At 40.2% G+C, this 21,143-nt stretch overlaps 1 protein-coding gene across 1 annotated transcript; it reads right to left on the reverse strand.

The window, feature by feature from the left end:
- Positions 1-4,900: 4,900 nt before the first annotated feature.
- LOC118828475 (lipase member J-like) lies at positions 4,901-20,905 on the reverse strand. The gene is made up of 9 exons (XM_036735098.1): positions 20,801-20,905; positions 20,481-20,598; positions 18,016-18,214; positions 17,414-17,520; positions 13,621-13,760; positions 10,731-10,877; positions 7,812-7,883; positions 6,748-6,825; positions 4,901-5,134 (listed from the first exon to the last, which is right to left on the reverse strand). The coding sequence occupies exons 1-9, from the start codon at positions 20,903-20,905 to the stop codon at positions 4,901-4,903; spliced, it is 1,200 nt and encodes a 399-aa protein (XP_036590993.1).
- Between the last annotated feature and the right edge of the window lie 238 nt (positions 20,906-21,143).

Below are 21,143 nucleotides of genomic sequence, written 5' to 3' on the forward strand. Positions count from 1 at the left end.
TTCCCACCACAAAAAGAGTTGCTATAAATATGTTTGTACATGTGGGTCTTTTCCCCATTTTTGATGATCTCTTTGGGTTACAAGCCTGGAAATGTCATTGTTGGGTCAAAGGATATGCACAGTTTTATAGCCCTTTGAACATAGTTCTAAATTGCTGTCCAGAATAGTTGGATTAGTTCACAACTCCACCAACATGCATTAGTGTTCCAATTTTCCCATATCTTATCTAGCATTTATCATTTTCCTGTTTTGTCATGTCAGTCTGATGGTGTGATTTTGTACCTCAGAGTTGTTTTGATTTGCATCTCTCTAATCACAAGTGATTTAGACCATTTTTTTCATATGACTATAGACAGTTATAATTTCTTCACCTGAAATTTGCCTGTTCTTATCCTTTGACCATTTATCAATTGGGGAATGACTTGTGTTCTTATAAGTTTGACTCAGTTCTTTATATATTTTAGAAATGAGGCCTTTGTCAGAGGCCTGGCTGTAAAACTTCTTTCCCAGCTTTCTGCCTCCCTTCTAATCTTGGTTGCATTGGCTTTGTTTGTGCGAAAACTTTTCAATTCAAAATCATACATTTTACCTTTAGGAAAGTGAATTAAGCATGAAGAATAGAAGTAAAGGTCCAAGAAAATGACTTAAAGGCAGTAACCAGTCAGGGAAGGAAAATGGCTGAGTCTTGACCTGCCTCTCCTTCCCCCTTCCCCACCAGAGCACAGGAGAATTTTGCTGAGAGAGGAGACCCCTAACTCCAGAGTCACCAATGAAAACAACAACAATAACATTTCTATAGCACCTACCATAATTATAATATAGCACTTTACAATTATTCTCACTTTATTACTAGCACTTTCTACAGTAGTTGTCTCCAGGGGCACCACTAATGAAGAAGATGAGAAAGCTCCTTACCTGGGGTGTGCCCCCAATGTGGAATGGGAGGCTTCCAGAACTGGGCCACCAGCTCCCCCTTTAGAGGTCCTCAACCAAAGGCTGAGAAAACCCTTTCTTGGGGGTGTCACACAGGCATTCTTTTCCTTGGACTAGACGCCCCAGAGCTTCTTTCCAATTCTCAAATTTTGTGATTCTATGATTGAGAATCCAACTTCCAAAAGGTGGAGAGAAGAGGGAGACATTTTGAAGTGAACTGCATAGAAGGTGTGATGTTTATGTTCCTCCCTCATCTATAAAAGAGGCCCTCCGTCCTGGAGGAAAAGATAAGGAGCTTTGAGAAAAGTGTCTTCACTCTTGCAGGTAATCTGCAAGAAAGGAATATTCCTCTACACCTGTAACCTAGACTCCACTCCCTGGGTTCCTTTATTCTGACAAGGGAGCTTTTGTCTAATCTTGCTGATGCTTGGCATCCATGCTACTTTTTGGACCTCCCTCCCCTCCCCACATCCATTATTCCAGCATCCTTAATTTTCCAGCATCTATTTATGGGTTATCTTCCCCCCATTAGAATATAAGCTCTTTGAAAGCAGGTACTAGCTTTTTTGCTTGGAATCCAAACCCCAGCACTTAGGGAGGTACCAGACACATAGTATGTACTTAATAAATGTTTTTTTCTGTTCATCTATCTATCTTAAATGTGATTTTTTTTAAAAAGAAAAGATTTGATGATGTAGATGGGGATTCTATCCCAGGTCCAGATGTTCGGTGGGGAAAGATTGTAAGGTAGAACCTCAGAGTTTTTTAAATTAGTATTTCTCTAATTGTCAGCAATTTAGAACATTTTTTCACGTGGCTATAGCTAGCTTTGATTTATTCTTATAGAGACTGCCTGTTCATATTTTTCCACTGATTATCATTTGAAGAATGGATCTTATTTTTAGAAATTTGATGCAAAAAATATATTTGAGAAATGAAGTCTTTACTAGAGCAACTTGTTTTAATTTTCCCTCCAGTTTCCTGCTTTCTTTCTGATTTTGGCTGTGTTGGTTTTTGTTTCTGCAAAACATTTTAAATTTCACATAATCAAAATCATTTGTTTAACCTCTCATGATCATCTCTATCTCTTGTTTGCCTATAAACTCTTATCTAAAGATCTGATGGGTAAATTTTTCCATTCTTCCCCAATTTGCTTATGGTATCACAATTTATGTCTAAAATATATACTCATTTTGATGTTATTTTGGTATATGAGTAAGATGTAGGTCTGTATGCAGTTTCTACCAGACTGCTTTCCATTTTCTCAGCAATATAGAAAGCTCTTGCCCCCAAAGCTTACATCTTTGGCTTTATCAAGAACTAAATTACTGTGATCATTTTCCTTTGTCTATTGTGTACCTCATCCATTCCACTGATTTACTACTCTATTTCTTATCCAGCAGAAAATGGTTTGGATGATTACTGCTTTGTTACATAGTCTAGACCCTCTTCCTTCCCATTTTTTTCATTCATTGATTCCCTCAACATTCTTGACCCTTTATTCTTCTAGATGAATTTTGTTACTATTTTTTCTAACTCTATAAAATAATTATTTGGTAGTTTGACTGCTGTGACACTGAATAAGTAAATTAATTTAGGTAGAATTATCTTTTTATTGTGTCTTGGCCTAAGGAGAGCCAGTGTCATGTCTCCAGTTGTTTTCTCATGCACTTTCAACTATGTCCAGAACCATCTTAACTCTTATTCTGACTCTAATTGGTGTCATCTTGACCTCCAGGCTATTAACCCTGAGCTGGCCTCACTTGCCTGTCTTCCCAATCTCTAATGCTTTACTTAACCATTTCTACATCTCCTCTCCTCTCCTTTAGAAGCCTTCCACCAGAGGTTCAAAAAATTATTTGGCCTACTGCCCCTTTTTTTAAAAAAATATTCAGCACCCCCTGGAAAACTGCTTTCTTTAGCCCTTCAACAGTTTTTTTTTAAATTGTATCATTTCAAAAATATATAAAATATTTTTGAAGACACATCTTAAATTTAAGAATTTATTGTAAATTTGTGGGGGGTTTTCCTGCATTGAAATTTTGATGATGAAATTTTGAATTGTATATTAGCATAGTATCATACTGGAAACAAGGCATTATAGGCACACATTCCTACTGATTCAAGATGGTCTTATCAACAATTGGAGACATGTTTGCCTGCCAACACTTGCTCATTAAGACCTGCGGGCTTAACCACTGATCAGTTATAACTTGTATTTTGTGTGTTTATTTGGAAAATAATGCAATCACTATAACTTTTAACTCTGTTACACAACAGAAGAAACATGCATGAAGGCTTTTTCAAATTTTTCTTATGTTCTCTTTTTTCCTTACAATTCTGCCACCCCCTTATTTTTATAAATACCTCTCAATTGCACCCAAGGCTACTACCAACCCTTGGATTGTTCCAGAAGCCCAAGGGGGTGGTATCACCCACTTTGGGACCCTATGTTCTATAACAGGCCTGGACAACCTGCAGCCCACCAAAGGATTTCGGATGGCCCAGGAAAAATATAGAGGATGTTTTCTTCTACATTTTTCAAGGTACGCCTGCAATCCTTTGGTGGGTCACAGGTTATGCAGGCCTTATCTACACCCTCTATCTCAGGGAGCTCAGCAGTTCCCATGGCCTTAATTCTCTACTCTGTGATTGCTTTATGGTCTACGTAGTCATAAGTCTCCTTCCTGAGTTCAGCTTCCACATCACCAATTGTCCATTAGACCTTTTAAACAGGATACCCTGGAATCATTCCAAATATTCCATGTGCAAAATAGAACATATTAGCTATCTTCCTATCTATGTATCATAGAATATATCTATATGTGACACAGAGATACATGACTAACAACATATAGTTGTACATCTCTGTATCTAGACATATATTAGATATCTAGATTATATGCCTACATAGTTATGTATCTAGACATGTCTATTTATAAATGTCTATTTTCTAGATATATAAATATGTAATACATATATACCCTATAGATATAGAATCTATATATACATATGGGCAGCTAGAGTGCCTGGCCTGGAGTCAGGATGACCTCAGTTCAAATCTGACCTCAAGACACTTACTAGCTCCGTGACCCTGTACTAGTCACATAACCCTGTTTACCTCAGTTTCCTCATCTGTAAGAAGAGCTGGATAAATTCAGAAGACCACATGCATCTTTGTTTCAATTTGTCGAAGCCAAGAATGTGAAGGAGAAAAAAGACTCTTAACACAGCAAGGTGAGCAGTGCACTGTGCTAAGCCTTTTACAATTCTCATTTGATCCTCACAACAATCCTGTAGGGTAAATGTTGTTATTGTCCCCATTTTAGAGTTGAGATAACTGAGGCAGACAGGTTAAGTGACTTGTCCATGGCCCCACAGCTATTAAGTGTCTGACTCCGGATCTGAACTCTGGTATTCCCGACTCCAGGCCAGGTGCTCTATTCAGTGGACCACCTAGCTGCCACTTAGAAGGAAGCTAAATTCTGACTAAATGAACAAATGATAATGGCACCAGAAAATGGTAATGTAGGATCCCTCCTTCCCCTCAGCAGAAAGCCTGGGGACAACCAGAGCAGAGAACTGTGTTCATTTGTCAGTAAGAGATACCCCACCAATATTTCTGCCAAAAAGGGAAGAATATCATAAAACTGACTATGGCATAGAAATAAGTGGCATCAATAACACTTAATTTTGGTAATTTTACAAAGAAATTGGGGAACATTCTTCCTATAGCATAAAAGTTTTGAGGAAATTTGAGCTCCCCACTACTGTGAACACACTATTGTTGTTAGGAATCAGAATGTGACCAATGACATGGGTGAGGATGAACATTGTTTATTTCTATCAGTGCATTTAAATGAAGAAGACAGTCCTATTATCCCTCCTAGAGACCCATTACAGAGAAGAAAATAAGTTTGAGCTCAGCTCTCATAAAAGGGAAGTGATTTCACCATCAATACCATCTTTACGGGGATTCCTTGATCATTTTGATTATTTCATAGTAAACTGTTTGAGGTGCATTAATGCCAAAAACAAAAGACAAATGATCATAAGTGGGGATAATCTTGTGGTAAATCATCTTGGGGATTTGGGGGACCAAATTGGAGACATCTATTGGGTCAGCCAACGAATCTCTTAGACCACTCCACAGCGCAGTTGGCACTTTCATCGTCGATAGATTGTAGGTTGGAGGAATCGTCTGTATGGACACAAAAGAGGACAAGTGTCTTCCCAGAGAGCCCAATTCAATGTCCTATCACTCCTGGAGGCAGGCGATTCCTTGTATGATTTTTTAAAAGTGCTTTACACACTTCTTCCTTTCTGCTAAATGAGACTGTCAGAGCCAAAAACTATGCTTTGGTTTAACTTTATCATTGTTACTAATATTTTTTAAAGAAGAGAATCATTACAGTGGGGCCAGATGAACACATTATTTCTTGGTAAGCAATCATTAATTCAAACAAAATACGTAAATGGATTTTTAAAAATGTATTAATATATGTGATATATATTCATATACATGATACACATTTATATATGAGATATTGGTTATATATACATTCATTAATTTATATATGAATTTCATCTCTGTCTCTGTAATATGTGATAACCATTGCCCCATCCCACACTAAATCAAAGTAAAGCTACGTTCCAGAAAAATAAGGCATCCCTTTTGGTGATCTGGTCACTAGACTGATGGTTGGAGGGATTTTCTGGACTCAAGGATTTATATTTTGGCCAGGAACTGGGCCAGGTTTTCATGCCATCTATAAGAACAAGATAGATACTTCTACCCTAAGAGATGCTAAATATGAGGCAGTTTTCTAGCTTTTTCAACGATCATCACCAAAGAATATTGGGGGGGGGGACAATGTGAGGTGGCAGAAAGAGGGCAGGATTTGGAGCCAGAAGACCTGGGTTTGAATCCTGTTTTGTTCTTTATTACTTCTATGCAGTAAGGTAAATCACTTATCCTCTCTCTGGGCCTCAGTTTCTACATCTGTAAAAGGAAGAGATTGGCCTAGATAACCTCTTAGGTTTCCTATAGCTCTTAATCTATGAGGTCCCCTCGAGTGTGTCCTATTAGATAGAGACTAAGAAGATATGAATCAATCAAGTATTTATTCAATATACCAGGCACTGTAATTTCTGTGCTGGACAGCTTTCCTTAAAATATAAACTCATAGAGCTTTATAGCTAGAAGAAATGTTAGAGATCAGCATCTGGGATTCTTAACCTGGGGTTGTGTGAATGTATTTTTTCAACTATTTGGATAACTATTTTTAATATAATAAATCACCTTTGTAAACATAGGAGTCTTATTTTATGCATTTGTCTGTCAGTCCACAAGGATTTATTAAGCATTTCTCTATGTCAGGTCCTGTGATAAATACTGGGATTCAGAGAAATGCAAAAACCCAGTGCCAGGCTTCAAGAAGTTCACATTCTAATGGGAGAGAGAAAATAATTGTGTACAAAGAGACAAGAGAAATGGACATATTATATCACGGAGGGCCTGAGATTGAGGAGGCCTGGGAAAGCCTTTTTACAGAAGGGAGGACTTCTTAGAAGGAGCCCATCAGGTTCCCCAAACCTCTCAAGGAGTCCATGACACAAAAAATGGTTAAAAATCCTTGATCTGGACCAACTCTATCATTCTGAGGAAACTAAGGTAGTGAGATGCCAAGTGACTTGTCCATGGTCACAGACCTAGTTAGTACCTAGAGTCAGAATTAGAAATCAAGGCTCCTGATTGTCACCATTAATTACTTCTTTAAAAAGGAAAAGCTCCATTTTTAAAAAGAAAATCACCTGATTATAGTGGGCTAAGTTCTCTTCAGGACTCCCCCAGTCATAAGCTCGGAGAATTGGTTGAATTTCATGATAAACCTAAAATTGAGACAACAAAAAGAACAAACACACAAATTAGAAACAGTATTCATCCTTGAGTCCCACAGATTAAAAATCCACTGTCCAACCTGGCTAAATGAAAATGAACATATTATTCCCCCTCAAATGAAAATAGTAAATAGGGGAATATGTCTTTTAATTTTATCAAGACCATGTTATAGACTGGAGTGGAGAAATGATGACAGGGTGGGGGCGATCTTTAAGCCCCTTTGGGCTTACATGGTGCACTGAGAAAGCTAAGATTGTATTACCTGAGAAAGACAAGCCAGGGTGCCTGGCACTCAGGGACCCTCCCATGACCGCTGGCCTTTTGATCCTTTCCTGAGGACACCTTGGAGTTTAGGTCATCTCTAGGAAGCAAGAGCTGCACTTGTATGGCATGGAAGGGGCAGGTGAAATGTAAAAATGGAATTTTCCCTGGGCAGCTCTAAACTGGGCAGACTTTCCTTTGAGATTCAATTCTAGCTCAGAGTACCTGCAGAGGGGACAGATAGCTTCCTGGTGATGTGGAGAAGACATGGAGGCCAGGGCTGGGTGGAAGGGGGAATTAGTGCTTCTCCTGGGATATTTTAGTAACTATCACCCAGCCTATTCCTGTCCCTGGAATAGCTTCTGTCACAAGATCCCTGAGGTGTGCTGAAAATGTGAACTATCCTCTAGGTATAAAAGATGAAAATCCAAGAGAAACAAGTCACAACAAGATTGTTTTCGTACTCAGAAAAGTCTAGCCAAGTAGATTTGAGGAGAAAGCTGGCACCAAGCACAGGGGACCAACCACACTGCACTTTCCCTGAGAGCCACCTGCAGAAAGCTTAGGCCTCCAATCAGGCCCAGGAGACACTTGTAGGGCCCAAGACTTGGTGACTCGGTTGTTTTTCCAAACTGTGGAAGTGTTTCAAAGGGAGGATGGAAGGATGGAAAAAGGTTTTGAATTATAGAATGTAGGAGTACTGAAAAAATGGTACCTGGTAGAAATGAAGACCATTTTGGACAGATGTTCCCTCTGTGTTGTGTGCTGCATATACATCAATTCGACTCTAAAGAGAAAAAAAACCAATAACTTATTTTCTGTAGAAAGCCTGCTCTGAGGGCTCATGACAGAATGATCTTGGGCTCTTGAAAGCTCATCAGTAGAGCTCAATGTTGGGCAGATTCTGGCATGCTGGAAAGGTCTCCAGACCAGTACTGGCAAGAAGCTGGGCTTCTCTCTGAGGACCATCCTGGCTAAGCCTAGAGAGGCTCACCATCATTTGGCCAGCCATTTGGTCACAAATTCTGTGGCCATAGCAATCCACAAAACCAAGAAAAAAAGATTTCCAGAGCAATCAGAAATAGCCCTGAAGAAAAGAAGAATGAAAAAGCACAGACTATTTTCTTCTGGTACACAGGGGTAAGTATGGGAAGGGACCAAGGGCTTTAGGAGGCACTAAGGAATCAGGCCCTAAGGGACATGGGTGATGGGAAAATAATAAAGGCGTGGAAAGAATTCCAAAGCATATTACAAAAAGAGCCAATCAAGAAATTATGCCCAACACATATCTGTGTTTTCACATATATACAAAACCCTCAGCAAATAGCACCCCCACTTGCTGAGAGCAGTAGAAGGGAACAGACTTTTTATAAGTGGTATTCAACAGCAGAAAACATCATTGTATAAAACCAATTACAACATATAGAGGAAACAGAATTTACTTGTTTAGGTTTGTTGTGTATAAAAAAGCTCTTTCATGGGAGAATAAAAGATTGACTTAAAGCACGAGTTCTTAGACTTTTTTTGCTTCACAGGCCTCTTGGGCCATCTGGTGAAGCCAAGGAATCCCTCCTCAGAACTGTGTTTTTACTGCATAGAATAAAGCCCATAGGATTATAAGGAAACCTAAGGTTAGTGAAAAATAAAGATGCAGGTTTTCCCATCCCATTGACTCCCTGAAATCTAGCCCTAGCCTCCCAAGGGGCCTCTACCTTAAAGGGTCTCTTCCAACAAGACGTTTGTCATCCACATATAAAAAACAAACAAGATTCTTTGAAAGTCATACATAAAAAGGTGGATCGTTTGTTCGATGATCCTCAGCAAGTCCTGAGCACAGTTCCAATCCAAAAAGCATTCTCTGTGCATGGTGAGGTCTCTAGATGCTCCTTCATACACAATGTAGAAGATAGGGAGAAGACCCAGGATTTGATTGTTTTATGGATCTCCTGGATGAGGAAATCTCTCTACAAATTTAAGTGGGCACCTCTTCAGCAATTCATAGTCTTGGAGAGTTTCCTAGAGCACTGAGAAGCATTGACTTGTCCAGAGTCATGCAGCTCATTAATGTCACCTGAAACAGCACAGTGTAAGCCAAATGGGATCAAGTAAATAAGATGCCATTTAGAAAAAGAGAGTCAATTGACCATTTCCAACAAATAGGTGGTGAAATGGGGAGGCAATAAAAAAAGAATCAGAGAAGATGCCACTAAGGACACATTTCAGCAGATCCCTTCTCTTGAAGAGATAGTGTGGGATAGTAGAAAACTCACTGCATTTGTCATTTTAGCCCTGAAATCAGAATTTCACCTGGTCAACATTCAAATGCAATATGATTGTGGGTTATACTTCCTCCAGATACCTCTTCCCTTTAGTTGAACACCCAATTCCTCACTCTCCACCTTTAGAATGAGCATGGTGGGGGGTAAGGTCCCTTAGTAGGAACATCTCCTGCTACGGGTCCCTTGTCATTTTAATGGAATTCGTTTCAAGGCATAGGTAAGTAAACCCAAGGAGGTTATTCACTAGCCAAAATGCAGCATCAAAACCAGGTGTAGTTTGCTCTGGGTTTGAGTTTCTGCTATTGCCTCCAGTACATAATGCTTGGAGGCAGGACAGGGAGGTAGAGGGCACTGACTTTGCCTTGCCTTCTTCTCACTCAAGTTCTTTTGCATCCCATGCCAGAAGGATAGAGGCCAGTAAGTGCCTCTTGGAGCCTAGTGTCCACCTCAGTTAGTGAGGGTTCATCCATACAGGCCCAAGGAATAGGTTTTGGCAGCTTAAGATGCTCGTAAGGGATTAGAATTACGAGAATTAATAACCCAGGACAATGTACTTCAATCCAACCCAGACATCAGTTATTTAATAAAAGGAATCTTACTTTGAGGATACTGTGCCTGGTTTTTGTTTGACTCCACCTTAGTTGGGTGTGACTGCTTATAGTTTGGAAGCTGGTTACTGCATCCTAGAAGATGGAAGCCAGATTAGGCAGTAGGTGCAAGACATGAAGCTTAAATGGATGGCAAGTCATGGAAACTCAGTGGCCATGCAGTGGACTTGCAGAAAACACCCAGAAGTGATAACATGATGTTCAACAGAGAGTGCAGATGGCATGCAGAAAAAAGCAAAGGACAGAGGGATGGTATCAGTAGAAGACACTAGTGGCCTTACAGCATCAGAGGTATGAGTTATTCCAGTACTACACATATTACTGGCTGTTATTATTTAGTTTTAGAAGATATAAGGTATAGACTAAGAGAGATCACGAATGAAAAGTAAGTGTTGTGCACCAATCTAGGTTTAACCATTTAGTGGACAAAAGTTTCTGGAGTTGCCTGTGGCCTACAAAACAGGTGATCTAGGGCAGCTAGGTGGCGCAGTGAGTAGAGCACCAACCCTGGAGTCAGGAGGAGTTCAAATCTGGCCTCAGACACTTGACACACTTGCTAGCTGTGTGACCTTGGGCAAGTCACTTAATCCCAATTGTCCTGCCATCCCCCCTCAAAAAAACAGGTAATCTTAGAGCTCCCGGATTGGTTGGCATTTTGAAAAGAAAACCCAAATGACTTTGCATTGCTCTCATGTCAACTGTAACAGGTTACTAATAGCCGAGAAAAGGAAAAGAAAGTACTCATACCATGTTTAAGTTTTCTGGATCAAATCCAGACAAACTGAAGATGGTTTGGGCACAGAAGACATCAGTTACTTCATTCTCACATGCTTTATCAGCCAGAACCTTCTTGAGGGCAGTCTTGGTCAGAAAGTCCTTGTCACCCAGTAAAAGCTGTGAAAAAACTCAAACAGACACAAAATGGGGCAGTCACTGAAATTCAGATAGTCCAATGCAACAAAGCACAGTTCCCCAGCCCCACTATCATACAGCACACCATGCCCACTGCTGCCATTCTTGCTTGCACTGGTAAGAGACATAACGTGTAGGACCCTGAGCATTGTGGCCCGTGAGATCGGAGACTCAGAATCACTGAGTTAAGCAGTAACTAAGAGAGGCTAAAAAGCCCCTGACAATGTCCCTCCAAAGTGGCCGTCCAGCCACGTCCCAAAGGCCTCAAGTATGGGGGACACCAATAAAAGAATAACCATTAAGGAAAGCGTCTTCTCTGTGCCAGGCGCTATGCTAAGCACTCTTTACAAATATTATCTCATACGATCCTTACAACCCTGAGAGATTAGTGCTATTACTGTGCACATTTCACAGATGAAGAAACTGAGGCATATAAAAAATGTTAAGTAACCCAAGGATACACAGCTAACAAGTGTCCTGACTTCAAACCCAGAGCTCCATCTATATGGCCCCTCGGGGTGCAATCTTAGGTGGAATGCTGGATTTGGAATCAGGAAGGACTAAACTTGACCCCTGCCTCAGGTACTAGATCTGTGACCCTGGGCTGGTATTTAAGCTCTGGTGGAAGCTCTGGGTTAAAGCCTGGGTTAACCTGAGTCGGTCTTTTACCTTTCTTAGCCTCAGTTTCCAAGAAGAAGATAACAATATCACCACCTCTCAGGGCTCTTGTGAGGATCAAATGACATGATATCTATAAAGTGCTTTGCAAACGTCACTAAATGCTGGGTGTTATTTTCATCAGTAGTTCCCTATTACCTCTCTATTACACCATGCTGCTCTTCCTACCAATTCATCTTTTGCCTCATGGTGTCAAGAAGAATAAATCTAATCTTCCTTCCAAATGACAGAATTTCTGATATTTAACGAGAGCTATCATACTCCCCCTACATACTGACTCTTCTCTTCTCCAAGACAAATAATCTCAGTCCTTTAACTCTTACTCACATGACCTGATTCCCAGGCCCTTCAATATTTGGTTGGTGTCATTTGAACATCTCATTTCCTATTGGCTACATTCATTTGGGGAACAGTTAGGTGGCACCGTGTGCACAGTTCCAAGCTTAGAGTCAGGAAGACCTGAGTTCAAATCCAGCCTCCAACACTTAGTAGCAGTGTGGCCCTGGGCAAGTCACTTAATCCTGTTTGCCTCAGTTTCCTCATCTATAAAATGAGCTAGAGAAGGAAATAGCCAACTGCTCCAGTATGTTTGCAAGAAAATCCCAAATAGGATCACAAAGAGTCAGACACGACTTAAACACCTCAGCAACAGCAACACTCACCATGGACTGCTGTGAATTCCCCATCATGCCCCTGCAGACTCATCCTTGGGAAATCTTATCATCTGGACAGATCCAGTCAGCTCTGGTATTCTCAACTCATTAGCGCCCTCTGACCCTCTGACTGTAGGGTGGAGCCATAAACTCCTCCATTTAGGGTGGGGGGGGGGACTGGAAAGACATCTCCTCAGACAGCTCTTAGCTTTCCTCTAGGTTGAACCCATTTTGGACTTCTCTGATTTTTCCACCACACCCTGCCATAGGGGGAGGGGGTACCATCCTCTGCCTTTCAGTTTTCTTTTATTCATTCTCTTCCCCTGTTATCCTGTAAGATCCCTGAGAAAAAGGACTGCCTTTCTCTTTTGTATTTGTATCCCCAGTGTTTAGCACAGTGCCTGGCACATGGAAGTACCTAATAAATGATTGCTGACTATAAGGGAAGACAGTGTGCACACATACAAAATGTACAAAACATGTTTGCATAAAGGATAGCATCCAGGACTGAGCTCATGTTCTCATTGCTCTGGCAACTCCCTGGAGCAGGAAACTTTCTACCGATGGAGGCTGGCACTGTTCTGAAGCTTACAGTACTGGAGTGCTGCCCAAATCTCTGAGTGCATCACTGACTTGCCCAATATCCCCCAGGCAGTATGTGATATAGACAGGAGATGAACCTAAGACTTCCTGGTTTGAAGGCCAGCTCTGTCTCTCCACTGGGCCACCTTCTCTATAGCTACAAATAGAAAGTAGATACAATAAATATAAAAAATGGATATAAGGTCATAGGAGAGTGAGGAGACTCATGAGGCTGAGGGAACCAGGCCTCATGTCAGCAGCAGGGTTTGAAGGAAACACAGATTTCTAAGAGGGAGAATTGAAGAGGAAGCACAGTTCAGATATGAAGAACAGCTGGAGCTCAAACTGACTATTCTATAATTAGGTGAAGTAAAGAGGGAAAGATTTGACATTTCTATTTTAACAAAGTGAATCATTATTTAGATCTTATCTTCACCTGGCCCTAACAGATTGCTCCAGTCCAGTTTTCCCATTTTACAGAGTAGGAAACTAAAGCTCAGAGAGGAAGAATGACAGATCCAAATTTATACAAGTACTGAGCCTCAGAGCCTGTATAAAGGAATGAATCAGACAAGTTTAACCCTAAAGTTCCTCCTGACTTTGAGATTTCTTTCATTCTGGGATAGTAGAATGGATCTAGATTCTTATGGGTAAAAGGAATGCCTTTTCCCTCCATTTCTAGGGAAATGGGCTTCCAGTGAAGCTATGTTTAAGTTCAGTGATTCTGGGAGCCACACAGATATCACCACTGCCTATTCTCTACTTATCCACTGATCTGCTATTCACTTCCAGATTGCAAAGAAATTACATACCTTTAGCGATGACTCGGGCACCTGCAAAAGCAGTAGTGCTGGGGGGCTTTTAATGTGCCGAATGTAAAAGACAGGAGCTAAAGCAAAAAAAGCTTTGACTTCCTGAGCCAGCTTGGGTAAGGTGGAGAATGCTAGGAAACCTGAAAGACAACAGGATAATTGTTTAAACTAGGTGAATGCTGAAGGGCACTCTAATTCTGACTAAGGACCCTGTGAGTCTGGGAACCAGAGGGAATTGTTCAGTACCTTGGACAGGAACCCTAGAAATCCTACTACCATGCTGAAAGGGAAAATAACTGAGTTCAAGAATCTCTAAGTTGGACCTCAGGGGTCATCTAGTCTCAGCCACCCTGCACCACCATCTGGAACACGAGCAGCAGGTTTCTCACTGAATGTATTTTCTGGATGCTTTTCAACTCACTGGACCTTAGTTTATGCCTATGTAAACAAAGGTCTGGTCAATTCAGTCAACTTAATATAAAGAGCATAAATTAAGATTTTTATAGGAACCTTGGAGTATTTTAAAAGGAAAATATTAGCTGAAAAGAATTGGAAGGCATCTGGGTGGTGCAATGGATAGAATCCTGATATTGTTGATGTTGAGTTCTTTCAGTTATATCTGTGACCCTATCTGGACTTTTCTTGGCAAAGAAAGTGGTTTTGTACTTCCTTTTTCAGTTCATTTTACAGATGAAGAGACTGAGGCTGATAGGGTTAAGTGACTTGTCCAGGATCATTCAAGCTAGTAAGGGTCTGAGGCTAGATTTGAACTCAGGTCCTCCGGACTCCAGGGCTGGTGTTCTGTCCACTGCACCAGTTCCTTCTTAACTCAGGAAGAGATGGCCGCCTTTGTGGTTGGGGTTAGACATTTTTTAATTCGCTCTCTTCTCAATTGAAATAAATGCTATCAAGGATATTATTCTAATGACTCACCGTAATGATTTAAATTTTATCTTAGGGTCCCTAGACTGGCAAATCAGAGAAATTCTGGAAATATTGCCTATATAGATCTTCCTGTGATTTTTGACATGTGTGCCAATTTGCAGAATTGTTTTGATTTATAATTTGATTATTAGTGATTTGGGCTATTTTAAAGTGATTATCAAATACAATTCTTTTCAGAACTGTCTATTCATATCTTTGACTATTTATTTACTGAGGAATGGCATATATGTATGTTCATATATATACAAACATGTATGTATGTATGCATATATGTATGTATGTATGTATGAATATTTGTTGTGAAACCTTTATCAGACAAATTTGATACAAAGTGTTGTTTCACCTTCCATCCACTTTCCTTCTTATCCTACATGAATTAATCTTATCTGTTTCATATAATCAGTTATCAAATTGATCTTCTGTAATTATCTTTATCCCTTGTTTGGTTACAAGTATATCTTCTATCCATAGCTTTGACAGGTACATGATCTGTTTCTCGTCTAATTTTTTCATGTTCAGATCTTTAATATGGAGATCACGTATCTGTATATAACATATTATGGAGTGTGATGTAAGATGTTGCTCTAAGCTTGATTTCTGTCAGACTGCATTCCAGGCCTATAAATCTTTTACAAAAAGTGTTTGACCAAGCTGAATTATTCTTGTAGAAGATAAAGGGAGTTATGAGCTACAGAAATATAAAGTTATGGTCATTTATGACTGGTTTAATGGCTCAATCAAAAGAATGTCACTGATCAATCAAGAAGCATTTAATCAGTATGAGCCAAGCATTGGAATGGGTACTGGGCATACAGACAAAAATGAAACAGGCCACATCTTCTAATGGGGGAAGGTAACACACCTACATATAAGTATAGACAAAACACTCATAGAGTATGACAAATCAACATAAAAGATAACACTGGAAGCTAGAATGGGATGGAATAGAGTAAGAAGTATGCTTTAGTCAATCTCTTTGGTCACTATGTAGAGGATGGGTTGGTGAGGGGACAGACCATGGATGAGGAGAAACATCAGAAGTTGCAATAGTGTAGGCAAGAATTGATAAGAGTCTGAATTAAGGTAGTGGAGTGGGCAAGTCCAGAGAACAGCATTCATGAGAGACATGATGTGAAGGTAGAAACAAGAGTTGGAGATTGTTGGCATATGTGGATTAATGGAGAGTGAAGAGTAGAGTATGACAGTGACATTTTCATGGCTTTGGAACTCTGGAAAAATGGTGGCATCTTTGACAGAAATTGGGAGGCTCAGAAGAGGGGTTTGTCTGGGGCAAGAGATGAGGAGTTCCATTTCATTCACATTGACTGGGAGATGCCTATAGGACCCCTAGGATGAACAATCCAATGAGCATGGTGATATTAGACCTGCAATCAGGAGAAAGACAAAGGCTAGAGAGACATATCTGGGAGAGACATATCTTAGTCCATGGCAGCTGATAAAATCACAAAATGAGAGGGAAGAGAGAAAAGAAAACATAAGGAGTTTGGGGAACATCCATATTTAGGGGCTTTAATATGGGTGAAAATCCATCACAGGAGATAAAGAAGCAGTGAAAAAGCTAGGAGGACAGAATAAAGAGGGACCAAAAAGAAATCAAGAAGAGAAGGACTGAGAAATGGTCATTGAACTGGCCCATTTTGAAGACAATAAGTAACTGGTGATTTTGGCTCAAAAAATAAAAGTCCATAAGTACAATGTAGGGGACGTATAACTCAGTGTAAAAAAATCTGAGAATTGTAGTGGAATAAAAACTCAATGGGAAGCAACATTTTGTCCTGGCCAGCAGGAAAGAAACAAAAGCTAATAACAATAATGCAATCTTAGAATGCATTGAAAGACTTAGAATCAGACACTAGGAATAAAATAACCACAGACTTCTCTGCCCTTTTCAGACTACACCTGGAGTCATGTCTTCGTTTGGGATACCACATCATGGGAAGGGAATGCATAAGCTTATGAGCACCCAGCTGAGGTTGACCAGGATGGCAAAGGGCCTTGAAAGGATCCTTCGTGAAGAGTGGAAGGAGGCAATCAGCTGGGAGAAAACTTAGGGAAGACATGATGGAAGCGTTCAAGCACATGAATGGCTTACATATAGAAAGGAGATTGTTGTTGTTTAGTCATTTTTCAATCATGGCTGACTTTGTGCCCCATTATGGGTTTTCATGGCAAAGATACTGGATCCATTTGCCTTTTACTCCTTCAGTCCATTTTACAGATGAGGAGACTGAGGCAAACAGGGTTAACTGCCTTATCTAGGGTCACACATCTAATAAGTGTCCAAGGCCAATTTGAACTCACGAAGGTGAGTCTTCCTGCCTCCATGCAGCACACTCTATACACTGCACCAACTAGCTGCCCTAGAAAAGGTATTGGACGTGTTTTACTAAACCTCAGAAAACACAAGTGTGACCTGGAAAATCGGTCATCTGTCTTCCACTTGAAGGTCTACAGTGTAGGGAAATTTGCTACCTCCTGCCTCAGTCCATCCCCCCTGCAGAGAGGTGCCTTGGTTAGGACAATTTCCTAAGTCACTCAAATTTTACTTTTCTATGATTTCTACGCTTTGATCCTTCCTCCACCCCTGAGACCAAGCTGAATAAATCTGTCCTCTTTTGCACCAAACCCTCCAGAAACCTGAAGACAATCAGTGTGACCTATCCCTCCTCCTATTGCCTGCAGCTTCCACCCTCCTTTATATTCTCTTCTCTAAGCTCACTGACAGGACCCATTTACAGGTGTTGTACTCATTCACACAACAAAAAAAGCTTGAACTTCATGGAGAGACAAGGTTGAAGGTCTCAGATTCCAGTCAGTCTGAGCATACCAATAAGGGTGCCCTGGGAATGGCCCACATAGTATATCTTCTGCCCAGTTTTTTTCACAATGTAGTCAATTGAGGCTGGAAGGTCGTATCTAGCCAATTCATCAAAACTGCCAAAAGACAACAACAACAAAGTCAGATTGACATCAGGGCTATGATGTCAATATATGACTAACTACACATCCTTCTTGCCTTACATGAATAGAGAATGAAATTCTTATTCCTGTTCTTCAAACTTCTCTGTGTCTGGTGGTCTAACAGATGTATCAGACTTATGCTAGAAAACCTCCCCAAAGCAGCTACTAAAACAAATAAAAACACAATGAAACATGGATAATGTTAACTTGTTGTTTTCTAAGTCAATATAAAGCTGCAGGGATCCATTTCTCTTAAAGTTTTTGCCATTAATCTAGATGTTCATTTGAAATAAAGGCAAGGTGTCACAGAAAAGCAGGCAACAAGATAGAATGTCATCAAGATTGGGTGATTTTTCAAAGCAATTCTTTGAAAGAATTATCATGAGTGAAACTAAACAAAGATGAAATTTCATTCTTTGCTACTGCTTAATTGAAAACTCAAAGGCCCATGAAACCCACTTTGCCTACCTGAAAGCCCAGTACTCGGTGGAATTTGTTGACAAAAAGGCATGTTTCAGGGAATAGGTACACCCCCTACTGTTTCCCATCCACACATCAAAACCTGCATCTGCTAGAATGAAGCCCAAGCTGTTGTTGGGTAGGTTGGACACCCAGACTACAGAAGTTGCGAACAAACCATGCTGCAAAAACACGACAGGCCGCTGAGCTGAAAGGGACAGAAGGTAAATACTCACAATGAAATTTGGCCACATTGACATGGAAAATCTTGCCTTGGAAACTATACCCAAAAGGCCATAAAACCGTCCTTTGACCAAGCAATACCACTACTAGATCTGTATCATGAAAAGATTAAAAAAGAAAAGGACCTATGTGTACAAAAATATCTATAGCAGCTTTTTATGTGGTGACAAAGAATTGTAATTGAGGGGATGTCCAACAATTTGGGAATGGCTGCACAAGTTATTATAAATGATAGTGATGAAATACTATTGCATTTTAACAAGTGATGAGTAGGATGTTCTCAGGACAACATAGAAAGATTTATCTGAACTGATGTAAATTGAAATGAGCAGAACCAGGAGAACACTGCACACAGCAACAGCAATTTTGTTTGCTGATCTACTATGAATAACTTCAGCTGTTCTCAGCAATACAGTGATCCAAGACAGTTCTGTAGGACTTCTGATGAAAGGTGCTGTTCATCTTCAGATGAAGAACTAGTGGAACCTGAATGTAGATTGAAGACATTATTTCCTTACTTTCTTTGTTTTTCTTGGGTTTTTTGTCTGTGTTTTCTTTCACAGAATGACATATGGAAATGTGTTTTCCCTGAGTACACATGAATAAAAGATGTCAAATCGTTTGCCTTCTCAATGAGGATGGGGGGTGGGGAAGGGAGAAAGGGAGAGAATTTAGAACACAAAATTTGAAAAAAAAAGTTAAAATGCTTTTTATACATAAATTGGAAAAAATAAAATCTTAAAATTTGAAAAAAATACCCTTGAACCTATGGAGTTTGGATTCCTAACAAAGGGTACAGATCACCAGACCTATGAGTTGGGTATATCCCAGGCATCAGAAGAAAAGGCTGACATTTTGTTTAAAAGAACGTTTCCTGAGCTCTGCACTTCCAGACTCAACTTCAGAAAGATAGTCTGATGGTTATCGCCATATAATCCAATCTTCCCATAGGAATGAAGGATATTGGGGTGTACTCAGCTTACGCAGAAGTGGGCACGCATAAATCAGTAACTGCTCAGGTAGGCACTGCCACATTCTCAAGTGAGTGGAGTGACCAATGAGATTTTCCTCTCAAATTCTAGCCATGCCAGAATTAAAAACCCAATAAAACAAGAGCCTCTACATGCAGAGATGAAGCAGCTTTGGAGACTAGCTTAATGTAAATAATACTAAAAACAATTTGTATATTTGTCTGGTTTGATTCTCATGATCCTCTAATGTAGGTACTCTTATTACCCCATTGTGTAGATGAGTAAACTGGAACTGGAAGAGATTAAATGATTTGACCAGGATTATACAGTTATTAAATATGTGAAGTAGGATTCAAATTCAGATCTATCCTAACTCACAGTCCATTTAGCCCCATGCACCATCTAATCACTCCCATTGTATAGTCAAGGAAAGTAAGGCATAGAGAATGGAAAGGGCTGATTTAATGCCACCCACCCATCATGCTCTTACTGAATCTGGGCCTAGAAGGGCTATTGATTTCTGTTGGCTGTAGGACAGAATTCTTTCTGCCTAGAAGGGTATCCACTTGGTCACAGACCACAGCCTTCAGGGAAACAGGAGACTGAAGAAATGCAGGAGAGACAGTCTGGGTGAAATGAGTTACTCAACTTGGACCAGCTCAGTTGTCAATGGTCTTTCCATGAGTGTCTGCTGAGTATTGAGTCAGGGGTCTGGCTCTAAGCTGGGTGCTCTAGGCTATCAAAGAAATTGAAGATATGCTCCCAAAGAGACAGAGGCAAGACCAAACTATTGTCAGCAGAAAAGACTTGTCAGCCATTCTTACCAAGAGAAGTGAGAAGCACCTGGAGAATCAGCAGACCCTACACTTTGGGTAGCCACCAACCATGCATTGCCTTGAATCTCATTGTCAGGTCCTTCTGTGACCAGGATGCCACAGAGATTGGTTAATCTGATTCTCTCTGAAAATGAGGTTTCTAACCTTTTCCATGCTTTAGTTGTCTTCAAAATCCTTCTCCTGACTTGGGTTCCTTGAAGGAAAGATAATGCCTTTAGCTGCGAAAAATTTCTTGATATTGGAATGAAGACTGTTAGAAATGGGAGGGACCTTAGATTATTCTTCAGCATGACTTTTCCATTGAAAAGAGAAGACAGAGGCTCTGAGAAAAGTGGTTTTCTCAAGGCACTAGTAAAGAACAGGACTAGAATTGAAACCCACATCCTTCTACTCAAAACCTGGGTCTCCTTGACTTGACAAATACCTGGTACATCATTGCCCATTCTTCCATGGGAAATCCTTACAAGGGTGAGGATATATGAATCTTCTGTCTCAACTTCATACTCTTCAACTGGGTATTGCCAGTGAAGAATGATCTGGCTCTGGTTGGGAAAAAATAGTGCATTTAGTTCACGGTATTGAGACAACCATTTTTATGGTCATGATTCTGATACATCATTTCCTAAATAAACATGTGACTTCCCTACAGTATTATTACTCAGACTCCAAAGACTTTTAAACACTTGGAATCTTAGAGAAACCAATGATTTGAGTATGATTTTTCCCAATAAGAATAAAACTTACAACATTCATTTCAACTTCAGGATTCTCAGGTCTGTCAATATCTTGTAAAATACATCCTGCTCTCAGTGCCTGGATCATAAACACTGCCACAACAAGTCTGCACATTTTGTTTCCACCTGTAACATGGGAATTAGTGGCACCGTCTGAGTTCTGCTAAGGCCAATGGTCCTAGAACCACAGATTGAAAAGTGCAAATCAGTAATAGAAAATCAGAATAAGTTCTTCAGATTGCAGTCTTAGATGTAGAATGGACCTTAGAAGACATTTCTTTCTACCTCACCAGTGGACGGATGTGGAAACCGAGGCTTATAGAGACAGACTTCCCCAAAATCACAGAAATAGA

This window comes from Trichosurus vulpecula, chromosome 8, assembly GCF_011100635.1.
Source record: "Trichosurus vulpecula isolate mTriVul1 chromosome 8, mTriVul1.pri, whole genome shotgun sequence".
NCBI lineage: Eukaryota > Metazoa > Chordata > Mammalia > Diprotodontia > Phalangeridae > Trichosurus > Trichosurus vulpecula.

Bases quoted from the DNA above. Each gene is read 5' to 3' on its own strand.
- LOC118828475 (XM_036735098.1), bottom strand. From the start codon at position 20,905: ATGTGCAGACTTGTTGTGGCAGTGTTTATGATCCAGGCACTGAGAGCA. The intron at 18,215-20,480 runs GTATTTGTCAAG...TGTCCCTTTCAG, and splicing joins AATGGGCAATGATGTACCAG to CTCAGCGGCCTGTCGTGTTT. The intron at 5,135-6,747 runs GTGATTTTCTTT...GTGTCCATACAG, and splicing joins ACTTAGCCCACTATAATCAG to ACGATTCCTCCAACCTACAA.